General features: G+C 40.4%; 1 protein-coding gene across 1 annotated transcript in view; it reads left to right on the top strand.

Annotated features, from left to right (window-relative positions):
* KCNK10 (potassium channel, subfamily K, member 10) overlaps nucleotides 1-18,347 on the top strand; it is a 66,995-nt gene that overhangs the window by 10,995 nt on the left and 37,653 nt on the right. The window contains exon 2 of the mRNA XM_010583799.1: nucleotides 14,650-14,978. Coding sequence (XP_010582101.1) covers nucleotides 14,650-14,978 — 329 coding nt within the window. The remainder of the gene's footprint in view (nucleotides 1-14,649; nucleotides 14,979-18,347) is intronic.

Raw genomic sequence — 18,347 nt, 5'->3', positions numbered from 1 at the left:
TAACCCGAGAGAGTCCTGCAAGAGATATTGTACTGCCCCAGCTGAGCAATGTATTGGCGTCTCACGGTTCCAGTCTATACTATAGTCAGTGGTGCTGCTAAAGTCCCCTTCGCATGACTGAGGTGAACAAGAGATTCCTTCACGCCACTGTTAGGCTGTACCCCTGGCAGACAGCCAGCATCAATCACATTTCAAATGTAGATTAGATAGCTTCCTGCCAGGAAGGACAGCATGAATCTTTACTTTGTTGTTTGTCTCCTCCACTTGTTGGCTTACCACTACGTTTCTGTCAATAAGAATGTTCTTCCCTCTGTACACAGGTGGTCTTATGCTAAGTTGCAAGACTTAAGTTTCCTTCACTGGTTGGTCTGGCCATGAGACCCTTGGCTGAATTTCTTTTGTGAATCCTTGAGATGATAGGATATTTAGAAGATCCCAGGCCGGCTGCTCTAGCAGAAGGACACCAGCTAAAACCCTGACCCTACGTCATCCTATGGGCACTTTGAAGCAGAACACCTTGAACTCCTGTGGTGGGTTATTCAGACTCTTCCTAAATGTTGCTGGAATTCTGGGACACGTCCTGGTGAGGAAAAGTAATCAACTCATTTCATCCAACAGCATGTCATGATGCAATGGATTTTTTTTTTATTAGTCTTTAAAAAGAAGATTATGGATAAGCATCTGCATCACTGCTTCAACCTGTCTGTTGTTCATTGAAGGGTGAAGTCTGCAGAGAATCAGAGAACACCTATTTATTCCTTGGTGCTTGTACTTGAGGCTTGTGACATACTGACAAGAAAGCAGTTTTTTCTATATATTACCTAATAAGGAAAAACAATGGTATGTTCATCTGTTCTGACAGGAGCTCTTTTTCACGGTCATCTCTATACCCAAGATCTTGAGCCAAAAGCACTTGCTTCCTACTTGGCTCTTGACAGAGCAGAGACCTGCATGAACTAAGAGCTCCCAATTTTAGCAAGAGCACCAAATACTGATCTAATGCTAGGAAAACAGGTTTTAGCAGTGATCTATTGGTTTTAGTCTTATTTCAGAAAGGAAAAGGTGAGAATTTTTCTTGGGTTTCTCTGTATTCAGTTTCTCTATAAATAGCTTCATAAACCTGATGATAGCACTGCTGCCAGTGAGTGTGTTGGAACAAACACATTCACCAGTCTTGAAGCAGGAGGGCTCCTTGTTTGGGACTTGCCCCGTCAATCACTTCTAATCTCCCCTCAACTCTTCCTGCTCCTGACTGTAATGCCCTTCTACTCTATTTTCCATTTTCCAATACCTGAAGTTCATTGATGAGTCCCGTCACATGTGAGCATGTGCTTGGCTCCTTGCCCTGGGCTCAAGTGTCAGAGGCAATGGGGAGCGTAGCTGAGTGCTGAGTGCCGAGAAGAGGAACTGAGCAGGGAGTTACGGGTATGCTGCCTCCCACACTGCCAGCACGGTTGGACAGAAGTGAGGGACAAGAGCAGATGGATGGATTTGGAGGAGGGCAGGGTGGAAAAGAGGTCAGGGGAGAGAGAAAGCAAAGCAAGGGAGACAAAATTCGAACTGCCCTCCAGCAGTGTACAATCTCACTCCAGCACAAGACAAATCTCCCTCAAGTATCCGTCTGGACTTGGCAGCTCTGTAAGTAGTGCTACAAATGGTGTCAGTAGCAGTGCATCTTCATGTTAATGCCAGTAAGTGTTAGCTAGGAACTACCCGAGGACTGCTGTCCTGAAGCCAAACCAGAAAGAAGAAAAATGAAGACGCTTTCAGCTGTTCCTGGAGTTCACGTCCTGCCTTAGCACATCCATTCTTTCGACTAGTGAGCTGTCACGTATGCCTTAGAAAAGTGCAGTGCCTGGGAGAGGGAGGAGGGAGGGGAAAGTATCCCAGCATCCCATGACCGTGACTTTTGCAGAGATTTTTTTTAATGTCAGGGGATGAGTTCTGGCTGATACCTGCGCAAGCCAGCCTTGGGCTTCCTGTTGTTTCCCTGCCATTTGCACAGCCTCAGTAGGCAGGAGCTCTAAGGCTGTGCTTGCAAGAGACTAACTCTTGGGCAGTCCATTTTAGGTTCGTGGGCAGGCTCTGACTGCAGTTCTGACAGCAGGGAGGCTGGGTCAGAATCTGGAAGTTCTTGTAAATAATCAGCAAGAGCAGCTTACACATGGGTATCATATTTTTCCTTTATAACCAACAAAAGAACAGAGTCTGATTTATGGCTGTCTATTAATCTTGTAACAGACAGACCAGCATTTTGTCATGTATAGTGGAAAACAGCATGTCCCCTAAAAGAACTTGAAGATTTGCTAATACATTGATGACAAATCTTTGTACCTGCTTGATGCACGTATGACAAAGACCTTGTTTCAATCAACTTTTGAAATTACTCTTGAGTTTAATTACTTTGCTAACATCTCTGTGGCAGTGTTTACATGAGACAAACTGTGAACACATACAGTATTGTTTTTCCTCAGTGTCACAGGGGTTTATCTATTATTTGAGAAACACTTTGAGATATTTAGATAATAATGAAAGATTATTACAGACTTGGCACAACTGATGCAAAGCGGAATGTTGAGATGTGTTTGACTATTTTACGTGGAAGGGGAGGGAAAGGATTTCAAGAGCATTTTCCTGCTGTGAGTCAGGACTAGAATATCAAGATGAATGATTTTGAATATTTTTTTTTTGTAATACCCTTAGCATTTCACCGGTTTGTTTACAGATTCTGGTTGATGAATACAAGCCTACAACATTAGACTGTTTTTCTTTGTTACCCTTCACTGATAGCTTTTCTTCTTGGGTCCATAGGGGTATGCAGGGCACAGATTGAAAACACTGACCTAAATGATTTCTGGCAGATGATTTTGTGCCCTGTTCTTAGCTACTTCTGATGAAGGAGATTTCAGTATCTCAATGGCTGTTCCCATGCTTAGCTATCCTTGTAGCTAGACTTTTCCCTAACACATTATCCCCTACTTCCTCGGTACAGATTAATCAATTATTTCTTGTCCTATTCTTAAGGGATCTAAGGAAGAATTCATCACTGTCTTCAGTTAGTCAGTGTCTTATTTTCATTTGTGAGACTACAGTTCACATTTTTACACTTAGTCTGAACAGCTTTTTCATTTATATTAAGATAATACTTTAGAAAGTTGCAATGAAAATCAAAGTGGGATTTTGAAAAGATGACTGTGTTGATAATCATTTTGTGTCATGAAGAAATTACATTTGAATATGTGCTGGAGTTTGATTTACTGTGGCTGAAACCAAGACAAGAGATCAGTCAAAACTGATTGACGGAAGAGACTGGTATTTCCAATATTCTTTAAACACAGATCCAGTGTTTAACATCTCCTGTAGTTTCCTAAGTCATTCTCTCCTTCTATGTTCCTGTACTCTTAACACTCAGTTACAATGAAACGTGTCAGTATTTAGCCACCATTCAATATTCTGGTGATGTGAAGCAGAGAAAGATGTCGAATAGAGCAACCTTTTCTGTGCCATTCAGAAGTTGCTTCCCTTTTCTATTAGCCTGAAGAAAGAAAAACATATCTTCATCTTCATTGGTTGCTAACAATATACAGTCATATGAAAACTTGTGCAGAAGCCAAAAATGGACATAAAGTTAAAGAAATAAAGTACAGATGTCCAAAATAGGAGTGGCTTTTTTTGGATAGGTCTTAAAACATACAAGTCTTAGAGCAGGAGAGTGGATTTCTACTCCAGCCTCATCGTTTGCTGTGTGATCTTGGTTGAGCAGTTTCTTTTTTGTTTAGGCTATACCTACACAGTTGTATTCAGCAAGAGTTGAACGCTGCTGTCTGAGCTAGGTCAGCCCAAGGAAACTGTGAACTGGAACCTATCTGGTATAGCACTGTTTGGAACCAAATATGTCCTGCGAAGTGGCTAGGCCTATAAACAGAAGCTCAGGACTATGCTAACAAAGCTACCCAGCTTTTGGCTTGAACCTGGTTTCTGTGCAAATCTTAATGAAAGCTGGATCAGTCTGCAAGAAGGAGCCTAAAAAGACTTTTGAATTCCTCACATGAAAGATTAAGGAAAATTATTGTTGTCCAGCATCAGATTTTTCCAGAATGATTTGAAAGACAGTGATGTACGGTAATTGTTTCTATTTATAATATATTCAAGGCAGTGACACTCCTGTTCTAAACACTGCTTATGTTAGGGCCCCTGTTCTGAAGAGTTTATTCTCTATGAAATAAATAATTATAATATGTAACTATTAATAAGGACATATATGAAAACTAATTTAGGATTGGATTTGTTGGCATAGTGAGATTTTCTGGGTTTTATATGGTTAAGGGCACTGAGATTTTAGTCCTGCAACCTTTTTATTTTCCTTAGCAGCCATTGTGTTTCCTTTCCCTGCTTTGAAAGCTCCTTGTGAGATGGATGCTTGAACTGCCATTCTTCTGTGCTTTAAAGAATTTACAATTAGAAATGGCAGGGCCTTTCAGAAATACAGTAAGTATAAAAATGGTATTCAGACCCTGCTCTCTTTCTCACTGTACTTTCTTGACTAAAATTAAATTAGCTTGTACGTACTTTTTTTTCTATATCTTTAGGGAAACTAGGTTCAGAATTGCTAAAGTGAAATTATAGAATACCAGAGTCTTTAAACAGCCTCACAAAATCCATTGAAAACAAAGGAAAGGGACATGGCATAGCTCAGAGGAATGGTAATTGCATAGATTTTTTAATCTTTTACACACTTGTTAAACTAATCACAACTAGAATAATAAGTAATCCAACCAGTCAGGTTTACCCAGCACCCAATTTCTAGCCATTTGTCTGCAAGCAGATTGTAATTTTCTTATATTTTTTACAATTGTCAGTCACAGATATCACATTGTATTGCTACTTTTCCTTCATTGGTTAAGAGTGTATGCACTTCCTGCCAGCATGAAATATTTAATGAATTTGACATTTAGTTTTATGTGAAAATGTATGCTGCTAACATCCATTTTCTTAAATGTGTATAGAAAATGAGTGAAATAAAATGCTTATGTTTCTGGGAAGGAAAAATGAGAATGAAAGATGATAAAAAGTGAAAAAATCAAATCCACTCAACAAGACAAATGAATGTTTTTGTTCCATATTGACCCAATGTCATGGTTTAACCCCAGCCGGCAACTAAGCACCACGCAGCTGCTTGCTCACTCCTCCCCACCCCGATGGGATGGGGAGGAGAATCAGAAAAAAAAGAAAAAATCATGGGTTGAGATAAGAACAGTTTAATAATTGAAAAAAAAAAAAAGAAAAGGAAAATAACAAAAAGAGAGAAATAAACCCCAAGAAAAACAAGTGATGCACAACGCAATTGCTCACCACCTCCTGACCAATGCCCAGCCAGTCCCTGAGCAGTGACCTGGGCCTCCCGGACAACTCCCCCTATTTTATATCCTGAGCATGATGTCCTATGGTATGGAATATCCCTTTGGCTAGTTCGGGTCAGCTGTCCTGGCCATGCTCCCTCCCAGCTTCTTGTATGCCTCCTTGCTGGCAGAGCATGGGAAACTGAAAAGTCCTTGACTTAGGATAAGCATTACTTAGCAACAACTAAAACATCAGTGTGTTATCAACATTACTCTCATACTAAATCCAAAACACAGCACTGTACCAGCTACTAGGAAGATAATTAACTCTATCCCAGCCAAAACCAGGCCACCCAACTCCAGTAGAGAGTGACAAAAAGGCATTATTGTTGGAAGGCTGCTTGTTCTTTCTGTAGCTAACTTATGTTCATCACTGTAGTTTAAGTTCTGATCTATACATTGATATTCTTAGGGCATGTTTGTAATGGACTGATGACTTTTTCACCGAAATCCATATGCATGCTCTGACTGGTGAGACTCAGAGGAAAAACAATGCTGAACAATACAGTCTGAGTCGTGTCCTCATCTTTATTGCCCCTGTGCAAACTGTCTGTAGTGTGTTGACCTTGGCTGGCTGCCAAGATGCCCATCCAGCCGCTCTCTCACTCCTCCTCAGCAGGAGAGGGAGAGAAAATAAGATGGAAATGTTTGTGGGTTGAGATAAAGACACGGAGATCACTTAGTAATTACCATGATGGGCAAATCAGACTCGTCTTGGGGAAAGTTAGTTTAATTTATTGCCAATTAAAATAGATTTGGATGGTGAGAAATGAAGACAAGGGTTAAACTACCTTTCCCCTCCTTTATTTTTTTCCTAGGCTCCTTCATTCTTGAGTCCTCTTCCTCCTCCCCACCCCACATGGTGCAGGGGCGATGGGGAATGGGGGGTTGTGGTGAGTTCATAACAGTTCCTCTAGGCTGCACCTTCCTCCTCACACTTTTCCCTTGCTCCAGCACGGGTCCTTCCTATGGGCTGCAGTCCTTTAGGATAAACCTGCTCCAGCATGGTCTCTCCATGGGCAGCAGGCCTTCAGGAAATATCATCCTGCTCTGGTCTGGGGTCCTCCACGTGCTGCAGTGTGTCTGCTCTGGTGTGGTCCTCTCCATGGGCTGCAGGGAAATACCTGCTCCACTGTGGTCTCTTCCAAAACTCACACAGGCTGCAGGAGAATGTCTCCTGCAGCTCCTGGAGCACCTCTTTCTCCTTCACCGACCTTGGTGTCTTCAGGATTGTTTCTCACACTTTTTTTCTCATTCATCACTGCCTAAACAGCATTTTTCCCTTTCTTAACTATGCTTTCACAGAGGTGCTGCCAGCTTCACTGATGGGCTCAGCTGTGTCCTGCAGTGGGTCTATTGGAGTCAGCAGGAACTGGCTGTGTCTGGCATGGGACAGCCCCTGGCCTTCTCCCACAGAGACCACTACTGTAGCTGCTCCACTACCAACACCTTGCCACCTAAACCAAGTGTACTGTCATGGCGACCAGATAGCCAGGTACTTGGTTTCAGTCAGGCACTTGCTGCACAGCTAAATTGAAGCAGCGATACTCTGGTAGTATGGACAGTAGAAGTTGAGAAGATTCCCGTGGGATTTGTCCTTTGGAAGAAACAGCTATCAAATAGGAGTGACAGTGGAAGGCAAGATTCATTCTGACAACTTACTGCATAGCTAAGTTTCTTGTCTGCCACTGAAGAAGCTCTCCTGGAACAGAGAAGAGGCTTTGGTTTCCCTTAGTTCTTCTGATCTGCAGTGCACCAGCATCACCACTCTGTGAAGACTCTCATAGTTGGGAAGCTCTTTCTATAGAAAGAGAGACCTTAACTCAGACCACACTGATTTCTTAATTTCTACCATGTTCCAATTTAGGCTGCTTAAGATTTTTTATTTTTGCCTATCTATAGTTTTCTAATGAAGAAGAATGAAAGCCACATTATAAAACAGTGGGTTTTTTTGTTTTCTCATAACAACTGCATTCTAAATCAATTAAGCAGTTGGGGTATTCCAAGAGCTATTAATTAGTATGTTTCAATTATAACTGATGAAGCAGAATTATGTAGATTTTTTTGGAAACGTACCGAGATTCATGATTTCAAGCACTAGCTGGGAATGCATCACAAATTATACAAAATTTGCAGAAGTCTTTTGATATGACATTTTCTGCAAAGCTGCTGCCAGGGATGGCAAAGCAATGGTTAGGCATAATTCCCTCTGGTTCATATTGCTGACATTTCTCTCCCCACCAACAGAGAGAACTCAATATATGAACTTTTACTTTATTTCACTAGCATTGTCCTACAACAGGAAGCAAACAGTGACTGTATTACTTACACAGTTTTGTAACCTAACATACTCCTCCCTTCTCCCGGCCCCACTCTGGGAAAGGAGCAATTGGGAGCAATTAGTGCTACTTTCTTTCTAACAGCACATTCAATCTTTTTGATTTAATGTATGTTGCCCTTTCTGCCTTTACCTGTCTCTCTTTCCATACTTAGTTGAATGCCTTGCCACTGATGGCTGCATTTGCAGCAGACTGCTGAGATGTTGCTGAAGTCAGCAGCGTTAATACTGCATTAGAGAATCCACTTCAGGGAAAACAATGTTAGATTTAACCAGTGGGGTACTGCTGCAGTGGAAAGCTATATGCTCAGAGGCACTCTGTGCATTTTCCAAACAAACAATACGTCAAGCTTTGCTTTCACGAACAGTAAATGTAACAGTAATGCTTCTCACTTCAATGGCAGTTTGCAGCAAAATGCTGTACAAACAGTAGGGTGAAATTCCCCTGTGTGCCAGGCTTGCGATGACTTTCACTGCTCAAGTCGTGTGGTTGAACACTTTGGGGATATGCAGAGGGACCAGGGCCAAACCGGTGTAAAACATGTCAGCGCTGAGAGCAGTTTTCTTGATCCATGGCTGTTCGGATCCTGTGGTCCCCAGACAGCAGTGCTTATTATTATGCCTCAGTCCAGAGCAACAGCCACAGGGATACCAGTGTTCTGCCCCATATGTAATCGTAGCCTGCAGGCAGGATTTTGTCTCCCATTTCTTGATCACAGCTGAAATGTCACCTGTTAATTAGCTCACATCATGCAAAGATGCTGCACAAAAGCAAAGGCAGACACAATCATTGTCTACTGGGATTTTTGCTCTAAAAGCCAGACTTTCTAAACCGGCGTCAGATTTTTGAGTGCCCAGTGTGTAAAAATCCAGCATTCATTGTGCTGGTTAAATGGATGCTCTCTACTTTACAAAACCTGTTAAAAAACCACAACAGACAGAGATGAAGAATGGGGGTGGGGAAGGGCCTGAAATAGCAAGCAAAGCAGGTAGTGAAAATGATTAGCCACGTCCTCATAATGCAAAATTTTAATGGCTTAATGATTTTTTGGTTATACATGGACAGAAACTTCCACATTTCATTATTTCTGTCATGCATATAGCAACCTCCCGCTTCCTGTTGGACATACAAATTCCCTTCATCCATAAACCTGCATGCATTTTCTGTTTGTGACATATTCATGAGAAGTTCATATAGCTGATATCTTAATACACTGATAGCCTCAGCTCTTCCTCTAACATACCTCATCCTTGCTCTGACTTCCAGGCACAGCCCTGCTGTCTTAACCCAAGCAGCCAGTAGCTGAAATCACTTTGGGGATTCTGTGGGAAGGTTGTGAAATTGGAAGCAAATGCTAGATACCCATATCCCCCAGGAACTTCTGTTTGGAGATAAGCCAGAGCCTTGGAGTGCAAGATCATATGTTATCCACTGGTGGGCTGCTCATTTGCCTGCCTTTCCACACTGTTCAATCAGGAAGCCTTTTGATGTTATCTTCAGTGTGTGGCCATTTCAGAATAGGGGTATGGGGGAACCCTAACAACTAGAATACCCTGCCTAGTGAAAAAGAAATAAATGAGGCTCCCGCTAGGATGCTAAAACAGTTATGGCCAGTGGAGTCCCTTCATCCCCCAGTCCTTTACGACCCATTTTAGAGAAGATAGATCCACCTGCTTTTAGTGGCCAGTTCAGGGAAGCTGTAGCGGACTTGCCTAGCACCTCACAGACATTTCTGAGTCTTGGTGCTCCAGGTCTCTGTTCTGCGACTTCATACACTTGACAAAATATCATAGTTCTAAATTACTTCAGGAGGGAAAGCTGGCTTATTAAGTAGTGCTACAGGAAGGTTGTACATGTGCTGATAACCCAATGTAGGATCTTGTGAAAGCTGTAGGGAGAATGATTTGCTCATGAATTTTCTCAGTGAAACTGGACTGCATGATAAGATTACTTTATAATTTGAACTAAACTTCTAGTTTTAAGACAAAGATAAGGAAGACTCCATGGGAAATTTTGAGTGCTCGACTATGTAAATGTTTGAAGAAAGCATAATTTCCTTTCTTTAAAAAAACATCCCATCATATTATGAGGATTTTTGGGAAACATACTGGTACTTACCTTCAGATGCACATCAAAGAACCTTTTTACTTGAGCTGAAAGTACTTTGTTGCCTTCCTTGGATGGACCCACTAAAATGGGAGATGAAATGTCCTGTCTCATTTTTGATCAACTCATGTATTAAACTTAAAGCCAGCTGCTGGGTTTATGAATGCATAAGTATATATGCCTTTAATCTAATTCTGTGCTGAATCCTGTGAAAGGAACACTTGCATCAGATGTGTCAAGAATACTCTACTATACTCTCATTAAAATGTACATACATTCCTGTGTGCTCATGTAACTCAGGAACATGAAAGAAAATAAAGTACTAAATAAGACACTCCATTAAACCTGACTTACATTTTTCACAGATAAAAATTGTGACAGCAGTACCACAGAGGAGGGTATGTTAAATTAAAAAAAAATTGTATTTGGTCTAAACAGTTGAGAAACTCTCCTCTAAAACCAGGTTTCTTCAGTATCTCCTATGTTCTTGGCATATTGGGTAAGATAGTTGCCAGGTTATAGGTCATTGTGGCAAAGCCATGCTCAATGTTTTCATAATCAAAAGCCAGTTGAACATCCTCTCAGAATTTTGGCTCTTATTTGAAGCTGTCCCTCTGAGGTGGCTGTACTTTGAACCTCTCTGTCTGGAGATTTTCCCTTTAAATTAGAACTATTTTCACAGAGTCATAACAGGTTATCTAGCTCACCCTGATGCTGTAAAGCAGGGCCAACTATACCTAAATATTTCTGGCAGAAATTAGTCTAACCTGTTCTTAGAAACATCAGTCTCCTAAAGCAAAGCATACCTGCAGTAATAAAGGACAATTTTTAACCTTAAGCAATGTCTTATGGTGTATCATTTCAATAGCTCCAATGTTTTACATTACAGCATTTTGCTTTAGAATAGAATATTTCAGTTGGAAGGAACCTACAACGGTCATCTAGTCCAACTGCCAACTGCTTAAGCTGGGTTAAGTTTTGCCCCAGTCTTCTTGATGCTCAGTGAGTAAGAGTTTTGATTCCTTCTCATCAATGTTAGCAGAAATCTCAGGTATTTAAGCTCCTCACGTATCAATGGGAGGCCTGTCTGCACCCTTCATCAGTACCTCAAATGCAGGTAGTGCGGTACTCTTGGAGGTGAGCAACTGTACAGATCTTAACATTTTAATTTGACTTGTAACATCAACATCTTCAGCTGCTTTATTTTGAAGCTTATCGAGACAAACAGGAACCCACCTTTGTTTCCCCACTGGCATCCTCTTACTGGAGTAAGGCCTGTGTTGAAACACTGGTGTGTTCCTTTGAGGGTACCTGTTCCTTTGAGGTTACCTGTCTACTAATTTAGTGCATGCATATGAATGGAGCTTCATCATGGCTTTCAGTGAGGCAGATTAAGTCTTCTTTGATATGATTTAACAAACACACATGGATGAGACTCTGTTCTGGGACAAGCCTGTTCTGACAGCAGCTTGTCTTGAAGAAACATGGATAAACAAAGCAGGGATTGTTCTGCATTTACTGTAAACGCATCCTCTTCTCTTTTCCTCTGTGTCCTAAACTATAGTCTAAACTATCTCTACAAATCCAAGAATTTATGTAGTCCTTCATTTTCTTAAACTGTATGTATACCTCTGCACATTGTTATATTGCCACTGTAGTCCATCCTTTGATCTTCGTAAAACTTCTACTTGTTAAACTTCTGGAAGTTTATATAGCTTTTACGTTTATATGTTTGTTCAAAAATTGTACAGACATGGATTCTTACAGGACACTTGTGTTTGTTAGAAAAGTAAGCACTACTTTATCTTATTCTACTTGGTGAAACCATGGTTTAAAGGTGAATGGTAGGACTCTTCTGAGAGCAGAGGATCATGGAGGCAGAGTTCCAATTAGAAATCGGGACTTATGATACCATACCGTGTGCTGAAGTCACTAACTCCACTCTCTTGTCGTAGAGTGAGATAGCTGCTAGATGGAGTATCTACACTGGTTTTCCAATATCTAACTGCTGCTTAAAATCTACCCTGAAACATCTGTGAGGTATTGACTGCAGTTGTGTTTTCTGCATCAGCTTTGTAAGAAGACCGTCTCTGTTATACATCAGTTGCTCATCTAGCTGCTTTAGTAGAGTCTTCTTGTGTATTAATTTATATAATATAAAATACTTTAGGATCAACATTTCGACATACACTTGGGGTAGTTATTACTAATAGCAGAAAATTAAAGACTTTAATGCAATTCTTCTTAGGGAACAAGTTCTTTTATTTTAGAGATAAGCAAGCCGAGCAGAGTAATCCATTGAGCTGTTTAAGTGACACAATATTTATAAGAACATTTTACGTTCCCTACCCTGAACTTCCCATCTTGTTCTTACATCAGTACAACACATTTCCCTTCCAAGATGGAATTAAACAGGCCATGATTTTACTGTAAAGCTGTTATTAACACTTTGCCAGAAATACGATTTGAATAAGAAACAACATTTATACTAGCAGAGAGGGAAAGAAAACTCAGAAAAGCTGTTTTACCAGCTCCTGACTTCCTTCCTCTTTACTTATCATTTGTGGGATATCAAAGTCAGGCATGTCTCACCACTGACAGGCTCAACCAGCCTACACTGGACTATGCCAGTCATGGTAAGGTGGATATCTGTGTCAAAAAATTGTAGCATGCTGTTTCTGTCATCTGAATTCTGCTCTCTTCTTACCATGTGAGCCTCAGATCCTGAGACTATTTTGCTGAGTAATCTCAAGTGTGCAAAATCAGCCCTCAGGCTTGCAGATTTTGTGTTGATTCACAATATACGCAGTAGTTATTGGCTCTAACTAATGTAAATTAATTGAATGCCATGGAATCCATGGAAGTTATGTTACACTGGTTTACATCAGCTGAGCCACTTCTGGGAATACTCAAATTTATTTAGTTCAGTAAAGAGACGTTGTGACTCAGATATAAGATATTTGCCTATAGAGGAAGGAAGATTATAACAAACAGCTACACACAACCTCTCTATTTTACGTTTCTTCTGAATACTTTTCTGATATTTCCTGCTGAAACTCACTGTATCTATTACAATAATCCTTTCCTTTTAGGACATGTAGAGAATGAAATGATCTCTTTTACAAAAAATGTGACTTCTTTCTAATACTGTCACTCTTCTCCCTATTGTCACAAGTTCTTAGAACTTACATGAAATATATCTGGAGGTAAGAGAAGTTACCTTTTAAGTTTGATGTCATTCCATCCTGGCTGATAAGTGTTGGGGACCATAACGACCTTTTGATGGTCAAACTGACCAGCTGTGCCACAGGGTGTTGCAAAACTGAGATAACACACAAAGGAGATCAACCACAGAGGCTTTTCCTCTGATCTTGGATCCTTTCTAATCTAATTAGTATCTGGAACCTCCAAGTCACATGTGAAAAGAAATATTAACTGTAAGTGTAAAGCAACTATAGATTTCTGTAGTTTATCAGTTAGCAAGTAAGCTGGAAGCTCTATCCTTAATGCAATGCTTCAGAGAAGTATTGCTTCTAGGAAAACATGACTGTAGTAAACAGCTGAGTTCTTAAATTATTGAGTATCATAAAATGGTTTCTATTGGGAAAGAGTTGTAGCCCACTTCAAACCCAAGGTGTAATCACATTGTATGTTCAAATTGTATAGAATCAGTTTATGGTTCCACTCTGATCAGATGTTGTAAATCCTTCTGCTTTAATTTCTGAACACAACAGCAAAGACACTTTGAGAATAAGTTCAGAGAATGCAGCTAAAGTGACTGTATTTTAACTGCAATCTGATTTAGGTCTGATATGAAATAAATCAATCCGGTTTCAGAGAAATTACAGGCCAGTGACAGCTGCACCGTGGTAAGATTACAGCAGGGATTTGGTTTAAAATGAATCCAGCATCTTTAAAGCCTGCATGTGGTACCATTATACCAGTGGATGCTGAGGAACCCGGCCTCATTCTGCCATTGCTAACGCTGGCAACAGAGAGTGGGGAAGTGTGATGCTGAGACACCTGAATTACCTGGAGGCGAGCCAGCTTTGATTCAGATGCCTTGGTAGCTTGAAACAGTGGTTGGGCTAATAAGTCTGGCTGGAAGTCAGGGCTTATTAGCTCTGATGTACTGCTAAGGTCACACGGGCTATACAGTGTCTCAGTCCCAAGCTGGGAGGTCCATCGCTGTGCTTGGCATGTGAGTCACTTTGACCTCAGATATCTAGTATGCTTTGGCTGAAGAATGATTTATGCTAAAATTTGTAAAGCTTCCAGGCTTCAAGAACATTTTCAGAAGTGATCGTTTTGTGAATCCATGTGAATAATACGGGCCTGCTTGTGTTGGTGAGCCAAACAGCATTGTAGTTTACAAAGCATTTTCTGTTTCTGTCAATACCAGGCCAGGTAGTGATCACTGATCATTGACAGTTCAATTTCTTAGCACTATTAATACTGTTAGTGTTATGATTTAAGGACATAAATCACTGCCAGGGTCCCTCACCAAACACTAGTCAAAATTTTCATATTCTTATTGGATAAATGTTTTTCTGCATCCTTCTGAAATTTTTGCATATGCAACTGGCCTGTCTGGTTCTAGAGGCAATGGGTGAAGCAAACCGTTGGGGTGGCTTGTGTATGGATGGACAGATGGAGCCTTCCAGATGAGAAGAATCGCATGTATGTGAATAACATGGTTTATGCGAGAGTCTTGAAAATGGTATTTAGGGAAGTTGTATATGAACATCAAGGTCATACCCTTATGGATTTGATTTTGAATAAGACTTTTTTACTTTGTGTTTCAGTGGCTGTTCCCTCACCAGTGCCAGCTTGTGAACCTGAGCCCAAAACTAACGGGCATTACCCAGCTCCACGACTCTCCATTTCCTCCCGAGCCACGGTCGTTGCTACCATGGAAGCCCCTTCTCAAGGCCTGCAGACAGTCATGAAGTGGAAAACAGTGGTGGCCATCTTTGTTGTGGTGGTAGTTTACCTGGTGACGGGAGGACTCGTCTTCCGTGCCCTGGAGCAGCCCTTCGAAAGCAGGCAGAAGAACACAATCGCACTAGAGAAGGCTGATTTTCTTCGGGAGCATGTTTGTGTAACCCAGCTAGAGCTGGAGACGCTGATTCAGGTAGGCCCCGTGAAGAAGACAGTACTTCCTGGAAGTTAGGATAAACAGCTTGGTGGTTTTTGATCAGCTGTGTTGGTGGGGAACAAAATTGTTTCCTTGCTCTTGCCATGGGCAGTGTGGTCATTTTAAAGTCCGGGAAACAGAAACTATGTCTCCAAAACATTGTAAATAGAGGTTAAATGTATTCACTAAAAAATAAAAAATGTGTGCAAAGAAAATCAGAACTTAATATCTGGAAGAAATTTTTGTGAGATGTGACAGATTTGCAAGACATTTGCCCATCATCTCTGTAATTTTCAAATTATATTAAGTTCTTAATTCTTCCTCCAAAATTAAACACAGCAACTAAGAGAGCAAACAGAAAATGATAGGTGGGAATTTTAAAATATTCAGCCAAGAATTCTGAACTTACTGGTATATTAATTTACAGGTTTACTATTGTGAATTTTAGGTAAATGAATGATGATGAAGTAAACAATTAAAAATAGAAAAAAATTGGCATTTAAGAACTACTGAATTTTTAGTCCGGTCTAGTATGCAAAGCTATAGAATCAATTTTCAAGGAAATAAATATCAAGTATGTAGCGATAAATGTAATGGAAAATGGAGTAACATGCAAGAAAGATCTATCAAGGATAGAGTTATATTTCATTGATTAAAACTCTAGGCAAGGAAAGTATTATGGATCTTACAAGACTTCAGTAGAGTATCTTCTAGGATCCCATGTAGAAACCTATAAGTTAGCCTGGAGAAAATATAGATAATAAACGTGAGATACCTAAGGAATATATTCCAAAGTTGAACTTCAGCCTCATATTTCAGACCTGAATTTGTGTCTGAACCTTCCAGGAGCACAATGTGTTTCCCTCTGGGTGTTGCACCAGAGTTCTGTTGCGATTTCAGGGTTTTTGAAAGAACAAAGAGCTATCCCATGCATTCTTGTGTCCATCCACCCAACTGTGTTATAAAACCCTTTCTATAAGTGAATCAGATCTATAAGCTGCATATTTCTTTTAAGAAGCTGTTCCACTACCTTATTGCTATGATGAAAAAAGCATTCTCCCACTTTTCAGCCTAAACTTGTTCAGTTTCCTTGTACTTTGTCTTCTACAGACAACGTCCCATTGCTTAATAGATTCTTCTCCCTTGCCCACAGGTGTAGACAGCAATGCTCTTCTGCCTCTCCTAAGCAAAACAAATTCTTTCTGTTTCTTTGCAGATAGATGTGGGCTCTCCCTGCTTGTGCTCTGTGTTCATAGAAGACGGGTCAGTTCTGAGTCAGAGGCTGTGTACCTGTGTCTTTGGGCAGCCTAGTACTGTGGCTAAGAAGCCAAACCTGCTTCAGCAAGAAGCGGTATTGTGCTGATGTGACTATACAGCTTTTGGGTCAGGGCTGGCTTGGATCACATCCTTCATCTGTCTGCAAAAGGCAGGTGAACATGTTTGGTTGGTAGCATGAATTCTGTTCAGGGATATTGGTTCAGATGTGTTTCTCATGGCAGTGTTGCAGAGATCTGTATTTCCCGCAACTGCTTAGGTATAATGTGTGCTAGCTGTTTAAAGGATTTTTAGAAAATACTAAAAGCAAGAAGTTTGTATTCCCTTGATGGGAATGCCACCATTAAAAGATATGCAAAATGCTTTCTTTTCTAGCAGAAAGCAGAACACATAATAGGTGCAACAAGCAAAGCACCTCAACAGGATGGTAGACTCCTGCATAGCAACTGCAGTACAAAGATTTCTAGATAGCCCCTATTCTCTAGCCTATGCTATGTACCAGTTTTAATTATTTTACACAACATTTTTCCTTCTTTCGCCTCAAAAGTGGTGACACTAAAATGAAAAACAGCCATACTGTGTCATTAGAAGGCAGATATTCTGAACAAATCTTATCATTTCCTGAGATTTCAGTATGTCCTCAGGCATTACACTGGGTAATTGGGAATCATTTTGCAAAGGTAAATTAAATGGGTTTAGCAGCTTAGCATGTGAATGTCTTAAGGCCAAGTGATGTGAAATATTGAAACAGATTTGTCAATAAAGAACAAGTTCTTTTGGATTCTTCTGTATGTCTGGAGGTGAAACTGGCTCCAGGGATGTAGTTGGGTATGCTGATACAGTAAACTGTGATTGTAACTGACTTGCACAGAAGAACAGTGAACCACTGCTTGAAGATAATGTCAGGGGGTTAATGTGCTTTCATGCCTTCATGTTGATGATCTCAAAAGTGACTTCTCCCTGGCTGGCACAGTGCATTTCTGCATTGCACCAAATGCTGCATCTGCCTTTACAACTGTGATTTCAGACTGATGTGGCAACCTCCATGGGTTCTGGCTGCTGTGCTGTGTGCGGTCAACACCAGGCTACCGCTAAGGGAGCTATTTATAATTAATGTTATTTGACTGCCTGAAAGCCTTTAGATGAACACAGATCATACTCTCCAGAATGACTGTGTTGATTCACCTCTGTGCTTTAGAGAATACGGAAAAAATACAAAAAGAGAGACCTTAGAACTGGCTTGTATCCTTTTGCTGTGGGGGTGGCTCTGGAACAATCTTTTAAGGAGAAGAGGAAAGGAGCGTCATGGTCTTTACAAGGCTAATGATAGAAAAAATTGTCCCTTTGCCTAAATTTTGATCTTTCAAAGGATTCTTCTTTGGAAAACCTATAAGAAAGATGTATGGCACTGTATGAGGAAGCTGTTGTAATTCAGTGTGGATAAGACATCCTTTCCAACTTGATCTCCAATAACCCACTGCAAATATTAGCACTGGTAGCACAAATGTAAATTGCTGCATCCAGACTGTGAAGTTCATTCATAGACTTTGGAATTAATATAGTGATGAAAGCAGTGCAAATCCCTAGGAAGTTTCAACGTATTTTAAATTTGTATTTACCTCTTGGGTTTTGGTTCAGGTCTGTCTAATACTAACACAAGGACAGGTATTTTTTTCTTACCAATAGCAAGTATTTCACAGTGCAGTCTGTATTTTCCAAAGTCACCTGAAGTGGAAGTTCTTAACAGTACATTTTTGAAGCTCATTTCCGCTTCTGAAGACATTTGTGCAGTGAAGCAAGTTCATTATTTAATACCTCATGTGATCTACAACTTGTCACAATGGTGAATACGAGAATAAGAAAATGACAGAATCGTGTGCTCTATCTCAACACTTTTGACTTTTTAGAGTTAGAGAGAAGTTAAATCTAGAATATGCTAAAAGACAATGAAACTTCAGGTGCTTCAAGTACATTTAGCTGTATTGTACCCATCTGAACAAATAACAGAAGGCAGCAGGACTCAAGTGACTGGACATACAGATGAAAAGAAGAATAACATTAGTAGTTACACTTGCTAACATATTACAAAAC

This window comes from Haliaeetus leucocephalus, unplaced genomic scaffold, assembly GCF_000737465.1.
Source record: "Haliaeetus leucocephalus isolate CR32 unplaced genomic scaffold, Haliaeetus_leucocephalus-4.0 Scaffold932, whole genome shotgun sequence".
In the NCBI taxonomy this organism is placed as follows: Eukaryota; Metazoa; Chordata; class Aves; order Accipitriformes; family Accipitridae; genus Haliaeetus; species Haliaeetus leucocephalus.
This window is presented reverse-complemented; position numbering and strand designations above follow the sequence as displayed.